The sequence below is a fragment of the Lichenostomus cassidix genome, chromosome 10 (assembly GCF_008360975.1).
Source record: "Lichenostomus cassidix isolate B80296 chromosome 10, HeHo_3.0, whole genome shotgun sequence".
Lineage (NCBI taxonomy): Eukaryota > Metazoa > Chordata > Aves > Passeriformes > Meliphagidae > Lichenostomus > Lichenostomus cassidix.
The window spans coordinates 7,958,449-7,985,687 of NC_139491.1; the positions used below are offsets into that span (position 1 = coordinate 7,958,449).

Sequence of the window (27,239 nt, forward strand, 5' to 3'; positions counted from 1 at the left end):
CAGTTGTGCCTGGCTGGCTGCTCTGTGCAGCCCTTGGCTCTTTGGTGAAGGTGCCACAGCAGACGTGGGGCTTTTCTGAAAGGAACAAATTCAAGGGCAACTGCAGCTGAAAGGCCATTACATACACAGAATTTGGCATCAACAGGCAGGCAGATAGAGTATTCCTGGCTGCCTTATGCCTTAGCAAACAGATATTAGATAATGCCTCCTTCTTGGCCAAGCAGTGAGTCAGTGGTTGAGATGAAGGGGAAGCTTTCTTGACTCCCATTCTCCACATCTGACCAGAGATCATGCCAGCTGTCTTCACCCACACATTTGAAAAGGTCACAACATCTGCCTGTCTCTCAGCACCAAGGGACACACTTAGCCCACCTTCCGCTAAGGGTTAATCAGGCTGTTTTGAGTTAAAATGTCCTAGATGGTGAGAGAGTGACAGAAAATTCAGACTGTCCCAGCATCCCCTTATTCTGCCTCTCCATCACCTCTAATCTTCCATCTCCCTCTGTTAGGGCTTAGAATCATAAAATTTTTCAGGCTGGAAAAGACCTGTAAGATCATCAAGTCCAACCACTTTCCTCTCTACCCAATGGAAAAGCCCACAGAAATCAGTTCCCTTCCCACAAAGGAAATGGCCATGAGACACTGTCAGATCTGGACTCACAGTAAGCCTTCTGAGGCCAGTGGGAATACTGGACCAAACCAGCAATTTCATTTTCTGTGCACGGACTTTTTGGTGCTTTCCGTATGATTTTTAAACCATGAGTAATGTCAGCTTTCAAAGATTTGTCCTATATTTGAACCTTGCTCACAGTCACCCACTTGCTTAGCTGTAAACATGATTTTAGCAAAGCCATTTCAACATCTTAGTTAATTTGTTTCTGAGGCCTTTCTCTTCCAGAGTGTGTAATTAAACTAAAAGAGCCTGGAAAAGCCCCTTACAGTAAATAATTTACAAGTTCCTCCCTGGGGACATTTTTTAATTATAACTCCACTGGTCAGATCTTACTGAATAGTCTGAGATAGCATTCCCCGCTGAGATTCTGAAATATAATTAACTTATCCCTTTGGTAATGGTATTTTTCCTTAGTCTATCTATTTCCTATGCAGGGCAGGCAGATTTGTTTATAAACAAAGTGGAGATTGATAGACGCTTTGTCACGAGAATAGCAATAATGGCAGTCGCTGCGCCAGACGGGGGCACGTCCATTTGAGGAAAGATGATACTGTTTTGAAGCAATTTTTATAAATCCTACCCTGACAATCCAGCATGGAGAGATACAAGAGAGCAACCAGACAGCCCCGATTCCTCTCTGTCTTGGCAGCCTGCCTCGCTCCCCGAGTGCCACTTCATGCATAGCAAACGTAAATAATCCTGACGCGCCCCCCACCCCCCCTAACCTTTGTGCTTCAGGAACACTGCTATATACTATCAAACTGACAGTGATTTCATGTTCTGTGGCAAAAAGGAAAACCCTGAGCGACAGCAGCAAGGCTGGGGATGTCAAATGAAAACTGTCACATTTATTTAGCTCCGTGACTCTCGAGACAATATACATAAATATCGTTTTACTATCCCCACCAGCTAAATGTTAAGAACTATCTGCATCAGCCAGGGTCCTGCAGCTCCCCCAGCCTGGCTGATGAGCCTGGAATGATCAGCTCCTGACTCAGGAGAGGCTGGCAAGGAACAAAGCACCAGCTCCTCTTGTTCCCAATGATACAGTACATTAAATAGTCTCCTCATCCTTTCCCACTGCAGCTGTAGCCAAAAGGGCAGTTTGGAGTGAAAGTGGGAGAGAATGGCTGCACAAGGTACTGAAAAGTGATCTGAGACATAAGTTTGGGGACACTCATTGCCTCAAGTCCTGAAAACCTTCAAAGCTCGCTTGCTTTTTCTACACCAATTAGTTCCAGCAACTCCAGTGAGCCCACAAGGACAAAGCTCAGTGCCTATCTGTGGCTGTGCTGGGTGGCAGCCTGTATTTTGCATCCAAAATCTTGCTTTTCATTCCCCCCCACCCCATTTTGAACTCTCACACAACAAAACCAAGTCCTTGTCTCTCAACCCTTTGTTTCTGTGCAGCTGCTTGTTCTGGCTCTGAAGCCTCTTGCCCATATGCTGACCTTTCTGCACACAGTTGTTCACCAGGTATCATCCACAGTGAAATACCTACAAGCCAAGCAGCCCTTATTCTAGTGAATAAATCCAAGTTCAGGCAGCAAGATCAAAAGCCAATCCAAAGGGCTGCAAACTGTTGGACCTAATAAATGCATTTAAAACACGTATCAGATGCAGGTTCCAGGTTTCTGCTGTGACAAGCGCTGGCTTCAGCGTGGCTTTGTTGATGTTGGTGGCAGGCTGTGCCATATGGCACAGTGCTGAGCCTAAGGTGCTAGGTGAACTCCAGCAGCTTTGCAGACAAACCTAGAAACAGCCCTGCCACAGGCAAAACCTGCCCCATGGTTTCGTTTTGTTGCTCTCCATATGCCAATGGAAGTTCAGAAGTGAAGAAGGGAATAAAATACTGACTCTGAGATGAAAAGGTTTGGATGTACTGCAGGCATGGTTTTGTTCACAAAACCAGTTATTGTTGAGGAAGCCTTAAGGTCATCCCACTCTGCAGCTCGTCCTCGAGAATTTATGGATTTTTTAAGGATGACACGGAGTAGTTTGGTGAAAATAAACACAGATTTATTGACTGAGGGAAGAGTTAAACATGCATAGAAAAGGTGAAATTGTACTGAAGAAGAAACACAAAATTCTGACGGTTTGATTGATCCTAATTGGAAATATTGTGTCCTAGTAATACAAGGACAGTGTACAGAGGAAATTCACTATCTTCTGGATTTCTATGATTGTCTGGAGAAGCAGAGAACAACCAACCTTCCACCCAAAAATTTATTCCATCCATAAAACCTGCTCTCTGCAATTCTCAGCATCTCTTTATCATTTAACATAACACCCATGCTTCACACAGTATTTTGGGACATTATGAATGGCCTATGTACACATTTAGAGAACTTAAAATAATTTAAAATATTATTTTACCAAAAAAAAGAGCTGTCTCCAGATGGAGAACTCATTGACCACATTTTAGACTACGTTACAATCTTGTACTCAGATAAAGAAAAGAACATACCAAAGTTATGGACATCAACCTTTTTTTATTTACAAGTATTTCCTTTTTTTTTGAGACAACTGCAAAGAGCCAAGTAAACAGTCAAAATTATTGCATACACAAAAATTAATTAAGGCTTTTTTCCCATCACCATTTTTCCCCAGCTTACTCAAGACATGCCCATCAATTTCTTGTTTTGCTCATGGATGCACACATTATTTGAGTAGTAAGAACTTTTATCTGATTCTGGAATGGATCAAGAACTGTCATTACTAGAGAGTTCACTTTTAAACTGGAATAATAAAACTGTTAAGTATCAAGAAGCTTGTACTGCAAAAACATTATGAGAAGAAATGGTCCTTACTGTAATAAACAGTCACTCATTCTTGTTTCTATTGATTCTAGAATAAGAATTCACACCAGACATTTGCAAATTAGAAGCAAATCAACACAATCCTCACTACTATTTCCACAGTTACACTGGGGTTTTTTTGAGGTTTTTTCCCCAAACACAAACAGTGTCTTTTATTGGTCCCAAGTGATATATGACAATTTGAAAAAAAGATGATTGATGGATCTGACACCTTTGGTTGGCTGCTCTGAAGTTTGGTGGTTATCAAAACACTTTCAGCAGTCTTCATAAAGGATTTCATCTATTGGAACATCATTTTCTGTCACAGGCACTGATTCACAAATCTGTTCTCTAAAAGCCAAAGCAATTGTGTAAGGCTTTCCACGGGGATGTTTCATACATCTTTCAAGATACGTATCATAATATCCTTTCCCTCTTCCCAGTCTGTTGCCTTTTTTGTCAAACCCAAGGCCTGGCATGAAGATAAGGTCAAGACCTCCTGTAGAAAAATGAAATAAGCATTAGTGGATGCCCTGTGGATTTCCTGATGGCTTGACTACAACCACATAACTTCAGACATTTGCAAGAAAGCAAGAAAGCATATTTTGTAAAATGCTTTCCTTTCTTTGATCACATGAAAAATACTTTGAATACTAAACCCGTAAATTTACATTTTCATCTTATCAATTGCATACAAGATCAGCTGAAAAATAATTAGATCTTGAAAAGCTAGATGGAAAAAAACACCTTACATTTTAACAAATTTATTTTATCATTTTAACCCCACACTTCCAAATACTAATGATTATGACTCTAAATCCAGGCAGAGACTGAACTCAGGGAAATTAAATGCAGGAGGAATCAGAAAATAAAATGAACTTCAACATCAGACACAAAAACAGAAAAGGAAAAAAGAATGAAAAGAAGATGTGTAAGAGAGAGGGGAGACATCTTCTTGACACCAATGTAAGATGTCACAAACCTTCTCTCGACCTTCCAAAACCAAAAAGCCTCGAATACAATATATTCTGAAAGTGGGTCTTTGCCCTCTTATATCAAGATGAAGATTTGAAGGCTTGTCCCTTTGTGATGCCAGGTTCCTTTTCTCCCAAAGGATTTTCTTCCTCAGCCTCCAGCAATTTTCATTGTTGTTCCAGCAGCACACACAGACATTCTGCTTGCCTGCCCTCAGTAGCCCTCCTTCCAGGATTCTTGTGAGATTGCACTTGATTGGAACTCAAAATCACCTAAAAAACTGAAAGAAGCTGCATAAGCTGCTAATCAGCTGGACTGGCTGGTGAAACCCTGACAGATGCCCCCACCAACCTGCTCCAGATAAAAAGGCAAGTTTCCTGCTTTGCTTATCCTCTGTGAAGGGATGTGGATCAGCACCATGCCAGGGAGCCAGCTCCAGTTTACACCTGGCTGCACACTTGTTTCAGGAGCTGATTCACATCACTGAAACCGTCTGCCACCAGGAGTGACCACCAGGCACAGAGCCTGATGCACACCCCCATCACTTATGCAAGGCTGCTACATTCAGTGTGAGAAGTCTTGCAAGGACATCCTCGAAACAAATGAGCTGGACTGGCCTGGTGCTGACTGCTGAACCCAGGAACATCCCCACTTATGCCTTTCACAATGCAAAGAAGGTCTTTTATTTCTTGCTGCTGTAGCAGACAGACACTCAAGGAGAGAAGGGCAGCACAGACTAAAAGACAGCTGGCATGAGTCTGGAAAGAAAGCAAATACAGAGTCTCAGTCCACTGATTCTGCCTTCTTACAGGAACAGTGCTTAGCCTTGAGCAGATTTTCTGTGACCAGCCTCTGCTCTTTCACCAGAGCTCTGACCTGCTCAGGTATTTTTCTGCTTTTTCCATGTCCACACCTACTCTTTCCTGCCATTTTTGGCTGAGCTGCTTTTACTACATCTATCTGAGGGATGATGCCCACCATTGAAGGAGATGTGTGGGAGCAATGTACTGGAAAAGCCAGAGCAAAGTAGAGTTTTTTAGTTTAGAGGGAATCCCATCTGAGGTCACGTATCAACTCCAAACTCTGCCTGGAAGAGCATGTTAACAGTTCACATAAGACCAACTCATTTGCACACACTTCCCAGGCACTTGGAGACCTCCCTACACTATTCATTGTTCAGAGAAGAGTCACTGACATGAACACTCATCCATCATGATCCGATGTCTTAATTAGAACATTGATATAAAATATGCAAGGCAACACAGAGTGAAAGGCTTAGAGAACATCAATCTTGCAAATCCAGCATCATACAGTCAAGAAGTATGGCTTTTGTAAGGAGGTCAGGGGAGTAAGGGGAGGGAATTAGCCAAAGGACAGACCACAGAAGAGTAGTGGTGGAACAAAACAGTATTGGGGTGTTTTACCACACTGCAGTCAACTTCTGACTCACAGGACAGTACAGCGAGTGAAATAGCAAATGGCAAACACAGAGAAAAAGAGGCCTGAAGGCAGAAGTGAGGTCTCCCTGAAAAGAGATGCCATTTTCATGGTACCACCATGTGCATCATGTTGGACATATCACATCACAACTCCTCAGTCTGCTCTTAGTCAGTTGTCAGGCCTATGGGCTAGGACTAGAAAACAGCCAGGTCAGCAAGGTCAGCAATAGATTCTGCAGGTCAAATCCTCCCCAAGTTACTTCTACTCACTCTCCCCATAACCTGCCTCACATCAGCCTTGTGTAGGTATTCAAGTGGCCCAGAAACCAGTAAGTACCACTCAGTAACGATGCACAGAACTAAACACACTCTGCCTCACAGTCTGTTTTCAGCCATTTTCACTCCAGGTGCCTCTCAAGACAAAAAGCAGGAAACATTTGCAGTCTGCTGCTGGCAGGAAGAATGCACACAGGGGGCAAATCTGCAGAGCAAAAAGGTGCCATTTCTCCTTACATTTGTGTTAGAGACAGAAAGAAGACAAGTCAGGGGAAACACTAGGGGAAGAGGGAAATGGCAAAAACAGTGAAGGGAACAAATATATTTTCTACAGAGTTTTACTGATAGTACCAGGCGCACTTGAGTGAATTTAGATGTATTAAAGCACTGTTTTCTTCTGGGTTCTCTGGAGAAACAGAAACTTTTTTAACAAGTTGGCTCCTCTATAATCATGGGGGTTTTATGCTGAAGAATTCAAACAAACTTATGAAAATCTCAATATGAAAAATCATGCTGTAAATACTGTAATAGTTACCCTTATATTTTTATTCTGTGGAGCACTGCAATACTGACTGCCTTGCTCTGACTCACAACATGCTGTCTGATATCCATGCAACTCACATTGCACAAGATTTAAGTACAATGTTGTGCAAGACTTTTGGTAGAAAAATGACACAACTAACCCTGCAAGGAGCCCAAGGGCAGCTCAAGGAGCATTAGCCCCCAATCCTGTATCAGGATCTAGAATGGATGGCAGAGACTAAATGTTTCCTGACACGTAACTTGGGGAGCAACAAAACCTCTTGTGGTGTCTGTGGCAGTGTGGGGGAAGAGCTGTGACAGGAAGAGAGGTGACACACAGATGAGACCAAGATTGCAGACACATACGATTGCTATCAGCAATGAGGGTACATCAACAGGATGGCAGCTGAGGATAAGAACATCTTGCCCCTCATGGCATGGGGTCCCCATGCTCCCCAGCTCTTTCAGCCCTGCAGGACTACTGTCTGCCACTCAGGATTGTGGCTGGCTCTGTCCTCATGTCCTGCTGCCCTTGCTCTTACAGACCCCTGGGTGAAATGGAATCCTCATCCCTGAGAAGACAGAGCAGGTACTTCAGCACCAAACACCACATCAGGTGTTTCAGTGCCTCACAGAAGATGATAGGGAAGTCTCATATTCGACATCTGCCCCTCTCCTTGTAATGCCCACTGCCTCCCATGTGTCTGTAGACATTAGCTGGTGGCTCCTGGATCCCCAAGGGTCCTGTGACCACATGTCAGGAGCCCAGGAAAGCAGTAAAGAGGGTTTTGTTATAGGTCAGCCATGCTTCTCCTGGAAAACTTGCATGTGGTCTGCAAATTGCTAAACGCTGAAAACACCTTCACAAACAACATTTTGTTCCGGTTTCTATGTAGAGAATATCCATGGCTCTTGCACACTTTAAGCTACTGGGTATACCAGCAAGGCTAGTAATTATGATGACAGTCACCTCATACTCAAAGTATCTATGGCATAAGCTCTTGTGGCTACAGTTCCTTCAACTGTGTAGCACCATGCGTGAAATAATACACCCTGACTTATCTATCAGTGTGGGCATACAGACATGCTGACACGGCCACACAGGCTTCATTTATACTGCTAAATGCAGCACAGCCAGAAAACAAATTGATTTACAGGATCACAGGTGGTCAATACCTTAATTGTCAGCACAGTGGCTGGCACTGGCGGTCCAGGTGACACCCATGACTGCTCCAGGGGACAAGACTGCCATGTGCAGTAAAGACAGAAGGGTACACGTCTGGCTCCTCCAGACAAAAGAAGAGAGGCCAAGTTCTGTGTTGTGTGGACAGGACTCACTTTCCTGCTTAGCCCTGTGCTGTTTGGCAGTGCAGATGCAGTCACAGCTTCTGAACCTGTCCTGAGGGTGTACAGCTATGCTCCATTTGCACTGACTCCTTTAAATCAATGTAGATATACCTTATGTCACACAGAAGGGAAATAACTGGCCCAAGAACTCAGGAAACATGTGGCAAAACTACATGCAAGAGGCAGGTGTGCAAGCTGCCCATGCCCTGACTTAGCCAGCAGACCAAAACATTAGCATCCCCTCTCAGTGTTTTAAATAAGAATACACGGTTTCGTTTCCTCTAGGCAGCTGCAGTGAACCTCCGCTTGGCAGTGCATTTCTCATTACCTTTCATGATGGTATCAGGTTTGATTTGTTCCCCAGGGAAGGATTTTCTCCTTGCACCTCATTACCTCTCTTCTCCTTAATCTGATGTTCCCATTTGAAATGCCAGCCGGCATTTTCAGAAGTGTTCTTGACAATGGCTAATTATAGAAGGGTCCATCAAACTGCACAGATACAGGTCATGTAAAGACTGCTGGGGACTTGTTCTGCCCTCAGAAGGAGCAGCCAGCATGGCCTCTCTCCTCCCAGGTTCGAAGAGGCTCCACCAGCCCGTTGTCACCCGCTGTGTGGGGTCACTCATCTTCCCCTGCACAGCTTGACACTCCTAATGGAAGCTGAAACTGAAATACTCTGACATCCCAACTTCTCAGCCCTTGCTACCACTTGCTTTGTGGGCACAGCAAAGCGCCTGGGACCCATCAAAGTGGGAGCTAGGACTCTTTTGATCCTCTCCTCAAAAGCAGTGGCAGAGGATGGGGCAGAGGCCGAGCTGCAGCAACTCCTGTGCGCCTGTGAAGAATGGCAACGTGCTCACACAAGCCATGCTCACAGCACAGACGCCGTCTGAGCCTACAAGAGGTCAACAGTGATCAGCTCCGTGTCACTGCTGCTCCTCACAGCAGCAGCTGTGCAGTTCGAGCTTCCCCTGGAGCACAGAAGTTTGTGCATTGTTTACTCCATCCCCATAAGCAGGGCTGGATCCTCACAGTGTGGTACCTCAGGCAAGAATGAGCTTTCCAGTGGTTGGTTTTGTTCCACACACACCTCGCTTTGCTCAGATGTAAATGATTATGTAAGGTGCAGGAGCAGAAGAACCAGGACAAGAACAGCTTTCTGTTTAAAGGAAAGGAGTGTTCATGTTGCTATGCACACCATAAACAATATCAAATCTGTGCAAAACCACTGCTGAGCTGACAGGTAATTGAAAGCCGTTGATTACAAGAAATGAAAACTTACTTTGGTCCTTTTCTGAGCTAGCAAAGACCACAACGGATTAAAAAGGTAAACCCTGTTGCAGGAAAACCTTACTTTTCAGAATGAAAAAGGTGCAGTAACCACCTGCTGCCTCTGTATCTGCTACCCTGGCACAGAGGAAAAAAATAACTCAATCACTTGATCCTAATATCCAAGTATCAGTCTTGGTGACACACAGGGTATGAGCCAATGAATTGGAATAACTCAGAAATTTCTAATTAATGACAGAGTCATTCCTGCAACTTTAATTACTATCAGCATTTGCATAGTTAAGCCTTTTGGGTAGGTGTTTGCTTTCAACACATACTCTGTAGGGCACAGATCAGCACCTTGCTCTGTATTTACATAGCACCTAACACTGTGGTCTGAGTTAATCACCAGATCTCGGGGAAAACAACTCCACAAAAGTATTTCACTTACACTGCAGCAAAACAAATCCCTTCCCTTTTATGGCTTCTCCTAGAACACTGTAGGTGCCCCAGCACCACTCCTGAGGTTACTAACACTTACGGTTTCCTTCCAGATGAAAAGGTTTCTGCCCTTTGGAAAAAACCTGCCCTGGGTTTCGAGCACAGCATCTCTGCTCTTACACGTCTCTTGGTGTAAGATCAAAAAGGGAAATGCCAGATCTGTGCACTACAGACATGGTCCAGACCCTACCGAGGTGCATGGCTCCCAAAGGGCTGGGATTGCTTCCAGAGGAAACAAGCTTTTATCCTCACAAAGCCCTGGAGAAGACAGATACTGTTATATGTCCAAGGAGACAAAAACATTACCTTTTGTGCAACTCAGCCATTTGAAAAAAAGGCATTCATCCAAACCCAATGAGGTGCACATCCAGCAATACAGAGGACTGCAGACATAAACAGCAACACTGCTTACCTTGACCCCAGCCAATCTGCTAAAATGCAAATATAATCCCTTTAAAAGAAACTCTTAACTGACAATTCTTATTTGCTTACATGATACAGTATCAGAAGCTCAGCATGGATTCTCATCTCCCTGGAAACCCCAGTTACAAGGTGAAGGATCTGATCCTCAGTTGCTCTAAACTGGCATTGCCCTATTGACTCCCCTCTGCCTCATCCTCGGAAACTACATGAAAAATATTGCATATTACTGATGTGAGTTTGAAAAGAATGATGTACATATTTAGTGTTGGTTGTTCCTAAAAAGCTCTCCTCTAGGGCTCACACCATAGCCTCTTTAAGATCACAAAGTTACCTTACAGGACTAAAAATTGTGTTTCATATTTGAGTGAAAAATCAGCTCCGTTTGAACTGCAGTCAGTACCTTTTCCTCCAGGTGTTTCCCCTGCAGAAAGACCTTTAATTGTACAGTACCACAACATTTCAGCAGGACAGACTGTTTTCTAGCAATTCACAGACATCTGGTGTCACAGAATCACAGAACATTCTGAGCTGGAAGAGACTCACAAGGATTATTGAGTCCAACTCTTCAGTGAGCAGCCCACACAGGGATTGAACCCACAACCTTGGCATCATTACCACCATGCTCTGACCAACTGAGCTCATCTCAGGATGCTGCTTTAGAAGGAGCCAGAGAGATATTCACTTTTACCCAGCACAGGAATCAAAAATCAAAGTATCACATCCAAATCTCACAGGTTCCATCCATCGCATCCTGCTATGGGACACACCATGAGGTCCTCAAGGCCTCAAGTCCTCCAGGGAGAAATGCTCTTAACACCAGGGGTAATTGCTTTATTTTCATTCTTGCATATTGGCATTGCAGTCACTGGGAAGGTTTTGTCTCCTTTTGTCTTCTAAAGAACATTTTGCACACCCATAACCCACCTTTTACAGCCATACAGATGCCAAGCAGACTATCTCCTCTGCAATCCTGGTGCCCCAGCCGCTGGCATGACAGAGACAGCTTCTGTTATTACTTCAATAAAATATTTTGCAGAAAATAGAAACATCAGCAGAATCTACAAACAAGCGCCGAGCAACTCAGCGTTTATCTGTCTACTCATCCATGTCAGTGCTTTGTGTCAGCATGAAACATTGGTCTTCACAGTTCACACTTGCCCTGCTGAACTACAGCATAATAAAATATTTATCTGCCTCCCTGAGAAGCTACATGATAGCCATCAGTCATAAAGGTTTAAAACAACTGAGTGGCAGCCACTCGCCCGTTATTAAACCTCAAAAACACATAATAAAGCTGCTCGATCAGCTCCTGTGCTACCGAGCTGTGCTCAAGAAAATACCTCTGATTTTGAATTCATTTAAACTGAAATCTTGCAGGTTTAGTGCCAGTGCATCTCAAAAGCCAAGTGCACTGCACATCAGCAGTTGTAGTTTGTCAGCCCTGCTGAAACAAACCCATCTTGCTCCACAGATAAATACCCTTTCATGTGTCACCAGAGAAGCGACTGTACAAGGCTAAGACTTGTGTTCCTAGCTGGTTTCACAATGTGGAAAGGCTGTGTGAAGATATAACCATCACACTCATTTCCCCTGAGGTTTAACTTACAGTAAGATGAGGACTGGAGTCTCATTTTCAGAGTTCTACCAAAAAGAAAATCTGAAAAGTACTTTTCTATTTCACTATTATTCATCGAGCCTGCGTAAGCTCTGTAAATAAAACATGATCACTCAATGCCACCCACAAAATGTCTGGTTTTTCAAATTCAGAGTAAAGGAAAAAATAGCTTAGGACTGCTCAGTTATCAGTCTGTGAAAAATGACTTAATTTGTTTCTGATATTCATATATGTGAGCACAGTCTGATTGGGAAAACAGGAGCAATCAAAAATGTTTGGTTCCAAGGCTTGCACCTGGATTCTCCTGTGATTTCAAACCACAAAAATCCTCTGAAACCAGATGTACCAAGGAGCAATTCCAAAGAGAGGAGAAATGGCATTAGAGCCACTTTACAGCGCATCAACATATCTTGTTAAATCAGCAAATGCTGACTGCAAATCTGTTCCTTTAGAGAAACTCACAAGGCATTGATGCTTGAACTGTTTATGTGGGGATACTGCTGCAGCCTAAAACACAAGGATCTTTGTGTATCTTCACATGTTTTTATGTGAAATTCTTTGTGGTCTTATCAGCTACACTTCCATAGTGTTGGCCTGAGCACTCATTTAAATACTCCCACTGGATACACGTGCATGTGCACTATTTCATTTCTTCACTCTTGGTCCTCTTTTGCATACTTCTGTCTGGGGTATTTTTAAGTCAAAATATGACAGAGGTGAATCATCTGGGGTTTTCTCAATACTTTATGCATCACTATCAATATTTCCAATACCCTTTGACTCATCCAGCAGATAGCCTATCATAAAATACGCAGAATTGTTTGTGAAATATAAACAGGTAAGACATCAACTTCCAAGTCAGTGAGTAAACCTGGCTCCTGTAAGGAGTGACACCACTTGATGGGAATATCAGGCTGCTTACAGGCAGGGTTTACTGAACATGCAGAGTCAGCTGGCTGGGAGGTGATGGCATCTTCACAGTTGCTGTCAAACGTGTTAACACCACAACAGCTGAGAAATCCTGCTTCTTCCATCACAAGATTTCTTTTATCTTTTTAAGCTTGCACAGTTTAGAAAATCTGGCTGTCCCTGGAATCCTATACCTCCCTCACTTCTATCCCTGATATTTGTGGGAAATTAGGCTGAAGCATTTGCTCTCCTGTGTGTGTGAGTACAACGCCTGGATGAGATTTTCATTATAGGAAAAGAGCTGAAATGACACCAATGCTCCATGGTAAATGTATGGAATGCTGACACCTGCCGGCAAAAGGCTTCATGTCACTCCTGGACAGGAATTTGCCCTCATCTACACCCCAAAAACTCATTCCCATCTCACATGCACACCAGCCAGCCCAAGGAGGGACTGAGTTCAGCATGATGCTGAACATGAAGATCCAGAGCTATCCTTACACCACGAAACAGCAGCACGAGTCTCCTGCTCCCTGAAAGCCAGTGGCTCTGGGCCAGTCCAAGGAGTTTCCCACCATCCAGGGGAATGACTGTGTATTTTGAATCTCAGCAAAACCAGCGGGGATTAACTGTGCCAGAAAAACAAATCTTTTGTAGCTGGAAAAGTGCTGACCTGATTTAATAGCCCACTAAGCTGGCAGAACACCAACCCTAGGAAAAAGAAAAGAAAAAAGTCACAATTTTTCTGCCAGATTCATGAGCTGAAATTGCTCAGCAGCAAGTACCAGAGATGGTACCTGGGAGGAGGGGATGAGGGGAGCACAGAGCTGGGCACAAGAAAAGGCAGCAGGACTGTCCCTCCTGGCACCAGCCAGCTGCAAGGAGAGTTCAGCTGCCTCACCAAACCACATCTCCAACCCACATTCCCTGCACAGGTGGGCAGCAGGAAAAACCTTCCTCTCCTGCTTCCCAGCTTATGTGCACAAAGGCACTGAGATGAATTTGATGCTGCGTCTTCCTTTCCAAAGAATGAAAATAAAGGGAGACAAAGATGTCTGTTTGGATTAATTACTGCAGCCAGAGATACTTGCACATTGGCATTTCCTCTGCATGAGTCGTTGTACAGACTCCTGCCACACTCCAGAAACGAATCTCACATCTGCCTTTCAAAGACTCCTGTCTCTAGGAAACAGTATTAAAAAAAAAAAGACAATGCTACTGTTCACACTCACTGGAGCAAAATTAGCCTTCTTTGAAACAAAACCCTTGAGAGTCACTTGCAGTGACTTCAAGGCCCTTGCCCATGTTGCTTTCCCTTCTCTTCAAACTTCAATTGATTACAGCAGAAGTAATCTTTTCAGTTGTTTTGATGAGTTTTCTTCAAGAAGGCAAACATGGATGTAACACTTAAGATGATTACAAGGAAAAACACTCTTTTAAAGCCTTAATGAACTTTATGAAAGCAAAAAGCTGTAGTGTTCCAGAGCTCTCAGCCTTTCAGGTTCACTGCAGGACACCCTGGCATGGGTGGTATTAAAATTAAACCACACGGTGCTCATGGTTTAGTCTGCACGAGTGACATTCAGGACATAAGGACACCAAAGGGCATTATAAAACAACACCAAAAAACACATGAACTTTTGCATTTCAGAGCATTTTTTCAAAAGCCCTTCCAAAAAAGTGTCTCTAACTGTGTCGTACCTGTTCCTGAACAGAAGCACTGGGAGAAACTCAGCTAAAAGTGTCTGCCTTCACTTCACCTAGCAAACTGAGTGTTGATTATTAAGGTGTTCCAAAGAGTTCTGGAAGCTGGTGCAGACCTCAAGGGGAAGCATTGCAGCTCCAGGCGAAAGTAATCCCAGAGCCAGGATGGAGTCTGAAGTCTTCATCTTTCAGCTGAAGGTTGGGATGCAGAAAAGCCCTGAGGCAACCTTGTTATCAGCTGAAATGTTTTCTCTCCAAGAAAGCATTTTCCTAGCTCTACCTGCTAAAGAACAAGCTAGATGGATTAATATAAAATTATTTTATGGATTTTTACTACTGGAACAGGCGCTTTTGTAATGATGTGTCATTGTGGCATACCTGTGGGGAAACCAGTAAGAAGAGATCTGACCAGTGAGCTGATTTAAAAAGCAGTGTTATGGTATATACAGGAAGAATTAGCATCTCCAGTGCCACTGCATGTATTTCACAGTATTTCTTTACCTGGACATAAAATTTCTCTCAGGCATCTTTTTTTTTTTTTTCCAAAATAACATCAGAGAGATTGTAAAGGTTGAAAGAGCAATGGCTGGAACTCCTACAGTACTAGAAATGCTTTTCTACAAGAAAAATAAAACAGTCTAAGTCTGATAGAAAAGAATACAATAGATATAGCACAGGTGTAACTAAACAATGAATAACAAAAAGAAAGTAAATCAAACATCCTTATTTACTTCTCATCATGGAAAAAATGAAGTGTCCCTTGAACTGAAAGCAGCAAATTTAATATGAATACAAGGAACATAATATTTCACACACCGCAGGAACATAATATAACATTAACATAATAAGGAACATAATATTTCACATTACAACTAACTAACCAGTACAACTCACAGCTGTCAGAAGGCAGCAGAGCCAAAGGCTTAATACAAATAAAATTAGATGCTTAGAGGAAAGCTCCAAATGCCTGCTGGAAAGAGAAACCAGAACCTGTTTGTAAGGGGATAAGCTGGGGACTGCAGCTGCAGAAGTAGGAAGATACTTCAGTTATTGCTACACAGCTACAAGTTGTGAGATTTCCTGACTCTTGTAAAACATGCAATGCTGTATTGCATGTCCAGATCCTGCACTGGGAGGGGAAGGATCCTCTCTCCACAGGAAGATTCATGACCAGAATGTTAATGCCTCACTTGCACTGAATTTTGTTCTCCTTTTGCATATCAAAAATACTATGGATCATTGTCTCCAAACAGAAGTTCATTCCAAACTTTAAATCATTTCATTAAAAAATAAATTACATTAGCAGCTAAGCCTCGATTTTCAATTTTGTATTGTGCCATGCTCTTAGGTTTTCTTTTTATGACCAGTGTAAAAAGATTTTAAATTATAATCCATCCCTTGACATATTTTGTACTGCAAGTTTTAATCAAGTCTCCCAGAGGAAAAGAAAATCTAATAGTACCTTCAATCACTTTACAATCTTGTTTGGGGTATTTTTTTTTTCGGTTTTTTTTTCCTAAGCAAAAACATTTAACATCTCTGCTTTTCACGTACCCATATTTCATTTTTTCCAGATACATTCCTATCTGCATATAGTTCATTTAAATATTCACAGTCACCTCTGAGCATTATTTACCACCCATCTTTTTACAGAAAGATTAGCATAATTTTGTATGGTCCTGTTATGCCTTCATGGACAGATGTACAACATCTAATGCAGCTGAAGTAGCATATTAGACCTTCCCTATGGTTCAAGCCATAGCCTTTTCTCCTCACAGTGTTTTTTATTTCCAAACTCTAATGTTCCTCATCTTTCAAAACCCTCTCACTTCTAGTCCATTTTTTGGGGGTTGGTGGGGAAGGAACCCATTATCCTTTTTTAAAATCCCATTTTATTTTGCAGTTCTAAGTCAAACCTATTCCTCTTAAGACTGTGCTGCCATCAATTCAGTCACACTTCTGAAGAACTGTGCTAAAATTTGGAATAACTGAGAATACTGATGGCATCACAAGGCTATCAGTCCTGGCAGCAAATGCAGAAACTTCGAATGCATGAATAAATAGCAGGAATTTAAAGACAGGTGAAAAAGAGTTTCTGCAGACAAAAATGCCTCTGCAGGGCAAATCCCAATGACAAAGCTTCAAATAGGGTTAATGGTCACTCAGGAATAATTGGAGGTTTGGAACTGTAGCCTAGAGGTAGCCAGAATTTTCCTTCCAAGAGGATCACATTCCCTGGCATAAGCAGCCCTCATAAACCAAATACAGCCACACAGGTAAGCTGTCCCTGTCTGTCTCTGCTACCAGCAGGTTGTTGTAATTTATGCTACAGCAAGTCTCACAGTGTGCTGGAAGTTGAAAGGGCAGAAAGATAAAACTCCCTTAACCTTAAAAGCCAACATTTAAAAGGTTATATGAAAACAAAGCCGCAAGAAGTTGCTGCTAGACATATGTTAGTATATCCTCACTTTGTTTCAAATTCGGGTCTTTATTATTCATAATAAATATTTTACTGTTATTGAAAGCATAGATTATCTAGTTAATATTTCACTAATTATCTTGAAGGTACAACACAAATGCTGTGATCAGTAGGCCCCTGAAGTTTTCAGTGCTGAAAATGCCAGAAGTCTCCAAACTAAATTACAAAATACAACTGAAGTTCTTAATACATTCATTTCTTGAAGCAAAAATGCATTATGCTCTACAAGAGTAGTCGCAGATAATTCACATTCCCCATTACATATAAGATGCTATATTGTCAAATGCTGACATTTTTCAGCTTTGGTACTTATGCCAAAATGAGATAGGGGCAGGGAGGTTATGTCTGTTGTTTGTTTTATTGTTTTATTCCTGCAAAATGGCTCGTTGGTTTTCAGGAACAAAGCTAGGGAAAAAAATAAAAAATACCCAAAAAAGGGGCTGTTCCCTCTATCCTGGCTACTCACTCCCTCCTCCCCACACACATTGCACTGATGTGGCCACATGGTAAACTGGATTCACTCAGGGTTCAAAAAATCCCAGGAAAAACAGGGTAGGGGAAAGGAGGAAAATACTCTTCATCCAGAGCAGCAAGTTGATGCAGCTCCCCAGAAAGAGGCAGGAAAAGGCTGAAAACACAAGGAGACAAAGCTCCACAAGCTGGTATTGGTGCACAACCAGCCAGCATGGAGCTGCAGGCTCAGCTCCTCCTGCCAGACCTGTCCCAGCTGCGAGGACTCCGAAGGACTTTCATTTCACTGGCTGCTCCTATTCCTGCCGACTGGGGCAAGACTGGGAACTGAAACATGGAAGGAAATGATGACTGAAGTTTCACTGAGACTTTTTTTTGGCACGACAGCCATTTTCACAACCCCTCATCGTCAGCTTCCTACCAGCCCTTCAGTTGAATCAATCCAAATCTGTGTGTGGCCCTGAGAAGAGACTTCTGCTGGTGCTGGATTGCTTCTAACCAAGACTGGTTTCCCAGTATAGCTCCCAATGTGGCTGCAGGGCCATCTGTGCTGGCACAGGAGAGGAGGGGTGGGGACCAAGAGGAGGAGAAAGGGCAGCAGCTTATTTAATCCAGCACTGCCCAAAAGAAACAATTGCAAAACTATGTTTTTTGTACTGTTTAGTACAAAAAGTACTATTAAACAGTGAAGTTCTTCTAAGCCAACGAAAAAGAGAAAGAAGCCAGCACAGTGGGGAAGGAAATGAGTAAATTGGGACAGGGAATCTTGTATGTCTGGAAGCAGACAAGTGAAAGAAGACAAAGCACATGATCTCCTCCCTTTTGGCAGGGACAAGCTATTTATGTTGGCCCAGCTGCCCCTGAAATGACAGGCTGGGACTGAGAGCAGGAGAAGTGGGGAACACGGTGAGAAAGGCCAGAGAAGGACACTGGAGGAGGGACTTTCAGAGAGGCCAGGGAAAGAGCAGAGAAACTGAAAGGCACATTATGGTGGTAGAGAAATTAAAGCTTGGAAAAGGAGGTCTAGACCAAGGCTGAGACAAATCTGGGAAATTATTGTTTTGGAGGAACAGAGAAGAAAACTTTATGTTGGAAAAACAAACAAAAGAGTCTGTATTCACTGGGGGCAGCTCCTCTGCACAACTCAGGCTGCAACAGGATCCTGAGCCTCTGCTGTTCCTCCATCAGCACATACCACTTAGTATCTGTAACATTGAACAGGGTAGTGATGAAGAACCCATACAGAAATGAAGATCTCCACCTCCATCCTGAAGTTCGAATAATGTGAAGTAAAGAGGCCTGCAGCTCTAACCTGAGCAGGAAGAAAGCAAATGACTGAGCAGGTTCTTGTTAGCAGCAATCATTAAGAGCAAGCAGTGTTCATCTTGTGTCTCTTTGAAAGAGCCCAGACCATTTCATCTGGGTTCATCTTTGAGGCAATCCACATCTGAGGGACAAGGACTGTGTAATAATGTACTTTGACACCAGGGCAGAACTGACAGAGATTAAGAGGCTGAATTAAGTTTGTACACATAATCCAATTTCTTGCATTTCTTAGAAAAGCACGTCCCAATCCATTAGAGTAAGCAGATTCAAAGCCATAATTTCTAATAACACTTGATATTTTGGCCAAGAAAAATACTTAGGCCAAAGCCCCTCTCTCTATCATGCAGGTCAATGTTAGATAAGCTGTTTATAATTTATTGCACGCCTTAAACTACTAGTCAGTAGTTCAGTTATGAACAGTTAAGCATATTTGCTCAGATCCAAGCCTTCCAGCTGAGATTCCTGGCCACCTGCTTCCCCTTCAAAGAAACCTCCAAGAATTTTACCATATGGAAATACTCAACCCAGTCTTTTTTTTCTTTTTGTGTCCTTGTAAGAATAATCTGTTTTTCAGATGAGTAACTTAGCTTTTCCCCCATAGTTCTCAGAGCAGGTTTAAGTAATGATAAATAACATTACAAATGAGGAAACCCATGTCCAGCTCAGTGAATCACAACGCCTCCCTAAACCACACTGAAACCGAAGCTGCTGGCAAAGTGTTCTTTAAACTTCTGTAGGAGTAGTGATAAAAAGCAAACAGGGAGTACAGTTTTATCTGATTTACTCCTTCCAAAGTTGTGCAAGGTATCTACACTTCTGTAAACAAATACTGCAACCTGCCTGGACTTTCATCAGCAGTATTACCTTGGGCAAAACCCAATACCAGTGCATATTTATCCTTCTGATATGCAAGGATACAAATAGGAATTGGTTCCTTTTAAGAAAATGTACCACTGGCTTCCCCCAGAAGTTGTCTAAGTCTTTCCAACAGGTATAGCTGGAAATGAACCAAGTCATACACCTACACACTTGCCTACTCCAAAATACCTGAAATTCTTCCGCCTTTGTTCTTTCTGTTGTTGTGTCCATTTAGCCTAAAGAAAGCAACTTTTCATATGCCAATTAGTCACCCACACATGGTAGAGAAGATGACAGACTTTCTCCTACCACAGAAGCAATGATCTTTGTTTATGCCAACACAGTGTAACGTGACTACTGCCAAGATGAAAACAGGTAAATCCTGGTCCAACAGTAAAAAGGATCAGCTCCAAAAGGAGGGGTTCCTATCTATTCAACACTGCCCATGAGTGCTACCAAAGACTGGGAAACTATGGAAAAATCATACCCAGTCTTAGATTTGAGCTATTCTTAGCAGTAACCATGGCTGAAGTTTTAAGGACAGTGTGAATTTAAGCTTTTTGTCATGCAAAATGAATACACTCAGAAATGACATGGCTTATTTATGTACCTGCAGGCTATTTCTTGGAAATTACATAGTAATTTATGCCAGCAATGGGAACATTACTAATGTAACACCATGTTATCTCCTTATAACAATGTAAACGCCTCAGATCACCAAAGTATTTGATAACATCTCTGAGATAAATGTGCCATCCATGTGTAATTCCAACAATGGAGGATGGATGTAGCAGCAAGGCAATTTGCATTCCCGCAAATGTACCAAAGTTAAAAAAATATAATAACTGACAAAAAATATAGCAAAAGGAATATAAAGACATATTGAGATGAAGTGTGTTTCTGTGGGGACAAATTAGGAGTGTGCATCTGATTATACAACAGTGGAAAAACCCTAAACTTATCCTCTAATTTACCAAAACTGCTCGAGGATAAAGGACCAAGGTCTGACTTCCAATACAAATGGCATTATTCCAAAATTACTATACAAACAGTACAAACAGACTAAAATTGAGTTTCAGGCAGAACAACTGACATGGACATACATCAGTTCTTACAACTGGTCTCTTGGCATCTCTCTGCAGAGTGCAGGAGCTCTTTTGGCATTTCTCTCTGCCTATACCCTGGTACAGAGAAGGAAGAAGAAGATCCAGAAGCAGCCAGGTACCAAAGAGTGTTCCTTTCTTCCCCCATCTGCACTGCTTGACATCCAGGTATATCTCAGTGCACAATATACCTGGAAGTCCTTGCTCCCATCATACCTAAAATTGTGTGTTTACTCTTGTGATCTCTGCAACAGACTTATTAACTTCAATTAACAGGAGCTCACCAGTAGTACCAAAGCTTGTTCAGAGTGCCTGAGCCAAGCTCAGTCAACAGAACTCTGGATATTTTTGTAGGTTACCTTTGAAAGTCCCTTAATCCCACCAATATACACAATTTTTGACAAACATTAGAAAAATGACAAACAGTGGTAAATATTAAATGCAAAGAAGATGATTGCATGAAGCAGTGAAATCCCTTGCTAGCTAAAATGTAGACACAGAAAGGATTCTGAGTTAGGAGAGAGGTAATGATTGAAAATAAAAGAGAAACAAACACAGTGAAGTGTTCTGGGAAAGTACATTGGCATCCCAAAGCAAATACAAGCCCAAGTTCAATCAAACAGAGTCATAGAAATGTTATGTTCCTTTATCAAGCACTAAAAAGCTGGCAAGTGTGTGAGATGTGGAAGCTGCATAGTGAATTTCAACCTAGGGAAAATCTTTCCAGACTGAGGTTTCAAGCACGACTTCAACATGAGTTTTTCATTAATAAGATTAAATGTTTCTGCAGATGTTTCAGGAAGATATTAAAGTGTTCACAAAAAGAATGCAAATAATGAATGCAAAGACACAAAAAATAAGCTTGTTTACAAGTAGGAATTGGGGAATTTTAGGTTAAGAGAGAGGTTATTTGGGGATCAAAACATACATTCACAAGTTTGATCTTAATGAACTTGTACCTTTTCAACCCTATGAAGAATCCAGGGTCTGAGACAGCATTAGAAGATCAAAATAAAAATGTGAGAGATAATGCTGGAAAAGACTGTAATATTCATGCAGGCCTACAAGAAAGTCCTTTTATTTTCAGTCTAAGGCTTCAGTCCAGAGAGCTGTTCTACAAGGGCAGGCTCCATATCAGCACTGTGATTCATCCATCCAGCACAACTCGCAGGATCAAAGATTTCAGAAAATTCTCAGCCTACAGGAATCACCTGAGAAGCTCCCAAGCTTTCAGGCAGCACAAACTAAAGCTCTCAGAGTACATCCTAAACCTGTGGATCCCCATGACTTTCAGTGGCAGCCTGAGTGACCCCCAGCGAGCCCCTCTCTCCTTTACCAGCCCCTGTGTTACGCTGGCCAAGACTGTGCTGAGGGTGTTCATGAATCAGACCAGGAAGATGATTTATCTGGAGTGTTGAGTTTTCTTTCAGCTGGATCAGTGCACTCTCGTTCCTGCCCCGCTGGCATGTCACAGAGGTGGCACAGGGTAGAGGAAAACAGGCAAGAGAAAGGAGCATCTCTCCACAATACATAAAAGAAAGGGTAACACTTCATTTCATTCTTGCTATCAGATATTTCCTACTGGCTTCCAGGCTACTCCTGCTCAACAACCTCACAATGCAGGACGAAAATACTCACCACCAGCAAGAGCTTCCTCTCTTGCACTGTCATCATCACTGGGCTGAAGAATATTCCAGGATGTCAAAGCAAGTGAAGAAATGTCTTCAGCTGATGATAACTTCAGCATGTCCATGTGATTGCTCTGAGGCTTGTAACGGGGGATGAAACACTCTTTGCCTTGCTTAAAAATGTCCTTAATGATTTCTTCTGTCTGGACTTCATCTGGCATGCTCAGGAAGATTGCAATTCTTTTGGATTCTTGGTACTTGGGATGGTCAATCACCTACATGGGAAATTGACGCAACTGGTTTACAAGAAGTTTTTGGAAATATCAAGTTACTTTAATTTAACATAAAACTGGAGCAAAATATTCATTGAAAAGAGTAGGGATACAAACTTTGATGCATCATAAACAGAATAAACTGACTTTGTTTGCTACTCCAACATTTCTACCATCAGCAAAATCAAAATAGGCAAATTTTTGCATCTAGTGAACAAAACACCACAATACAGCTGTGGGCCAGGAAAATACAATTTTTGAGACAATCTTCCAATCCCCTAAATAGCTGTGCCATACAGTGCAGACATCCTCAAATGCCCATCACTGCAGAATGATACAGCAGGCCAGAACTGCCAGCTTATGCAAGCCAGGAGGGTTTAGCATCCCTTTTCACAGGCTGCATCTCTCATCCAGGCCTAGGCAGAACGAGAAGCACCTCAATGGTAATAACTCAAAGGAAAATTAGCATCAGAGCAGATGACTGTGGAGCACAAAGTCTTCCAAGACAGGTCCCTCTTTCTTTTGTTAACCTGAATGTCTTCCCTGCAGCAAGTTGAGATATATGACTTCAAACATCACCTGCTTCTAATAGGTGATCTTATTACTGCACATTTTTCAGAGCTTGAAGGAAAGATGGGCTTGGCATTTTTTTGGCTTTTCATGAGATTCTGTGCTGGGCTTATAAAAGACTGAATATAGGAGGGAAAATAAAAAATGCTTATATGGTGAAAAAGTGTTAGCAAAGTCATACCTCACTTGTCTCTACCCATTCCAGACTGCATTCCACATTAAAATTTGAAAGGAGGCTTTTAAAAGCTTGTCTTCTCATTCTCTAGAATGTTATATATTTTGTCACTTGCATCTGCACAAAACAAATATACATGTGTTTCTACTCATTTAAATGTGATTTACTCTTATTCTACCGTTAGAAAAACCTGTCAAAAATATCAGATGATTGAGAAACTCTCTAGTATCTACAGAACACAGATCACCAAATCTCCTGCTTAGTGTTTGTATAACTGCAGGGTAACTCACTCTTCTGAGCTTTAGCCTTTGCCCTGGCCTTGTTTTAAGATACAAATGCCCATGTCCATGTGAAGATTTGGCTCTCCCTACATTTTTTATTTTCTTCCCACCGCAGCAGTCAAAAACCCAGGTGAAATATTCAGAAGATGGATATAGTTTTTAAAGGGGGAAAAAAGAAACACTCCACACTAAACGACAGTGGATGGGTTTCATGGATAGTGGATGTGTTTTCAACAGAAACATCTTAACAATTCAATACGTAATTTTATTTCCTTTTGTATCTGCCCAACCCTACATATGGATTTCTCCAAGGGATTAAGCTCTGAAAAGAACAGAATTTCCATGGCAGCTTTTGCTTCAAAGAGCAGACTATTTAATCAAGCTGCAGACTCCAGAAAATGGCTGTGGCTCATGTTGTTGATGGTCTCCAGAGCCAAAACTTCTCATGGATTTGGTGAAGAGAGAAACTGAGAAACTGAACTCTCTTTCAGAGAGGAGCTGTGTGCTGTGGGCACCATACAGGTTCCACCTGCTCTGATGTATCCAGTATCACATTAATTAGGCTGTATAGGGGGGAAAAAAAATGAGGTTGAAGATGTAAACCCACATGTGAGCAGGAAGATGTTCTCAGAATTGTGTAGCTGCTCCTGCTATGACTCGCAGCAGTTTCTGAGAAGACCAAAAAATTTCCACACTTAAAAAACATAATCTGCCCTTTGTTCACCGCCTGATGGCAATTTTTTTTCAGAATGAGAGCGTGCAAATAGCATGACTTTAATCATGAACACAAACATTAAAAAAGAATAATCATCCAGGAGCTAATTAAATACTGGTGGCTAGGTCAGCCTGTGAAGCTATTTCATTTTGAATTTAAAGATTATTTTGAAATGAGATTTTACTACTAAAAATATTACTGAGGTGTTATAAAATAACCTGCTCACTTTTATTAGCTGCAAGCACTGATGTATGTTACAAAGCTACATTTTTGGCCTTATATCATTCCAAGTATTTTCTCAGCTGTTTCAAAAATTTTTCTGCACCTGCTGTATTACCCACCCCCCAGAAGAAAGCTGACTACTTTCTGCCACTTGCACAATGCCACTCTGTAATCCAGCAAGCTCAGGATTTTCAATTTGTGTCAGATTATTAAATGGCAAGATAACATCAATTTATGTCGTATTTCCTGATGCCTTCTTTCAAGCAAAACAAAAGCTGTACCTTTCAGTGTGCTCTCACTAGAAGAAATGAGTGCTCTGTCGCTGAGTTTATCAGCAGCAGTTAGACAAAGGCTGAGGGCTCCTAAAAATTTGGTGCCACACCGGCTAGGTGCTAAAAAGTTTGCTGAGGACTCAATTTTTGAAGACTATACATGCCAGTATTTGCTAAAAAATGAGAGATTTAAGTCTAGGATGTATGATTACTAAAATACATTATCATGACAGTGTATATTTGTTTTTAAAAAGCATTCCCAATGAAAAAAAACTGTTATGTGAGTTCCAGTTAAACTTCCTACAAGCTAAAGTTTCTGTGCTGCTACATCCCAGTCATGAAGTGGCTACACATTAGTAGTAAATGAAGTCTATAAAATGATTTGAGATCCTCTGGCAGGAAAATAACCATATAAATGTAGATCATCTAGAAGTACCCGCTGGTGCTGCAAAAAAAATGAGGACTGTGCTCTATTACATGCAGCGACTGCAAAATAAAATTTTATTATGTTTATTAAAATGATAAAATACATCTATATAAAAACTGTGTAATCCAAACACAAACAGGACATTTCAAAAGTACATACCCATATCACTCTGTGCTAGGATACCAGTTAGGCAAACCCTGCTTGATATCTTTTAGAGTGCAAAAATTATATTAGAAATAAAATTGTGTGGAAAAAACACTGCTGCAGGATACAGAAGGGAGAGACAGCATACAAAACAAGTGGCCAAATCATGCAGTGGCTGGGTTTTGTATGTATGGCCAGAGCCAGGCTGGTGTGAAGTATCTGAGATAAACACCCGTGGAGAGTGGGGCAGTTTGTTCCCATTGTCCCCCAGATCCATGGGTGAAGTGTGAACACCACTCCAGGGGTGATGTGTGACCACTGCTCCTCGGGAGAAGTGTCTCCAACACCCCGAGGGTGAAATGTGACCACCACTCCAAGGGATAACTGTTCCCAGAACCCCAAGGGTGAAATGTGACCACCGCGCCAAAGGAGAAGTGTCCCCAGCGCCCCAAGGATGAAATGTAATGACCATTCCAGGGGTGATGTGTCCCCAGCGCCCACAGGAGCAGTGTCCCTAGCGCCCACAGGAGAAGTGTCCCCAGCGCCCACGGGAGCAGTGTCCCCAGCCCGCCCCGCTCCAGCCGTGCCGCCGCCGCTGCTCTCAGCAGTCCCTGCCCCGCCGCCGCCACAGCCGCGGAAGCACACGGGGAGGCTCCGAGGCGGAGCTCGCCCCGCTCGGCGGAAGGGCCCCTGAGTCACGGTTTCGGTCACCGGCGAGGCCTGGAAAGCCCCGGCCGAGCTCTGGGCCCGGCTCTGGGCCGTGCCCGGGTGTCGCACCCACCTTTCGCCCGAGCAGGCGGGACTGCCGCTGCTTCTCGGCCGCGCCGAGCGCCCGCAGCCGCTGCCGCAGCTCGCCCCGCAGCTGCCGCTTGGCCGCCCTCAGCGCCGCCGCCATCGCCTCGCCCTGCCCGGCCGGCTCCATGCGCCGAGTGCGCCGGGCGGGGAGCCGGGCAGGGCCGCGGGGCGGCTTGGGACCGCCCGGCTGCTGCTCCGAGCTCCGAGCCCGGGTGGCACCGGCCCCGCCGTGCTGGAGAGCCTTGCCAATACCACCTTTCTTTCTTTCTTTTTTTTTTTTTTTCGGCCTGGCGCAGATCTCAGAGAATTTCCCCTTCTCTAATTTTGCTGCAGGAAGGGAAAGTACATTTCGGCGGGATATTTTAGCACCGTCTGCCGAACAGTTTCATATCCCTGTGGCATCCCTCTGGGGGAGGGCGAAGGAGTAAAGGAGAGCGCTGTGCCCGAGGCTGAGGTGGCCAAGGAGAGCCCTGTGCCCATGCTGAGGTGGCCATGGAGAGCCCTGTGCCCATGCTGAGGTGGTCAAGGAGAGCCCTGTGCCCATGCTGAGGTGGCCAAGGAGAGCCCTGTGCCCATGGCTGAGGTGGTCAAGGAGAGCCCTGTGCCCATGCTGAGGTGGCCAAGGAGAGCCCTGTGCCCGAGGCTGAGGTGGCCAAGGAGAGCCCTGTGCCCGAGGCTGAGGTGGTCAAGGAGAGCCCTGTGCCCATGCTGAGATTGTCAAGGAAAGCCCTGTGCCCATGCTGAGATTGTCAAGGAGAGCCCTGTGCCCGAGGCTGAGGTGGCCAAGGAAAGCACTGTGCCTGAGGCTGAGGTGGTCAAGGAGAGCCCTGTGCCCATGCTGAGGTGGCCATGGAGAGCCCTGTGCCCATGCTGAGGTGGCCATCGGTGTCCAGCCCAGGTGCTGTGCCCAAGGCAAGGTGCCAGCCGTGTCACTGTGTTCCAAACAAGGCCTCTGGCACATCGTTCCAACACACCTTCCACTGCTCATGCAGGTGGTGGAGTCACCGACCCTGGAAGTGTTCAAGAAATGACTGGATGTGATGTTTAGTG

General features: G+C 43.2%; 1 protein-coding gene across 1 annotated transcript; it reads right to left on the reverse strand.

The window, feature by feature from the left end:
- Positions 1 to 2,670: 2,670 nt before the first annotated feature.
- MTHFS (methenyltetrahydrofolate synthetase) lies at positions 2,671 to 26,425 on the reverse strand. The gene is made up of 3 exons (XM_085070457.1): positions 26,176 to 26,425; positions 22,327 to 22,591; positions 2,671 to 3,970 (listed from the first exon to the last, which is right to left on the reverse strand). The coding sequence occupies exons 1-3, from the start codon at positions 26,314 to 26,316 to the stop codon at positions 3,747 to 3,749; spliced, it is 630 nt and encodes a 209-aa protein (XP_084926583.1). The 5' UTR covers positions 26,317 to 26,425; the 3' UTR covers positions 2,671 to 3,746.
- Positions 26,426 to 27,239: the final 814 nt, after the last annotated feature.

What these genes read in the sequence shown, in the direction of transcription:
- MTHFS (XM_085070457.1), bottom strand. Translation starts at nt 26,316, where the DNA reads ATGGAGCCGGCCGGGCAGGGCGAGGCGATGGCGGCGGCGCTGAGGGCG. An exon ending in CCCGCCTGCTCGGGCGAAAG is followed by an intron (nt 22,592 to 26,175) that starts GTGGGTGCGACA and finishes TTTCCCATGTAG; the next exon opens with GTGATTGACCATCCCAAGTA. An exon ending in AGAGGAAGCTCTTGCTGGTG is followed by an intron (nt 3,971 to 22,326) that starts GTGAGTATTTTC and finishes ATTTTTCTACAG; the next exon opens with GAGGTCTTGACCTTATCTTC.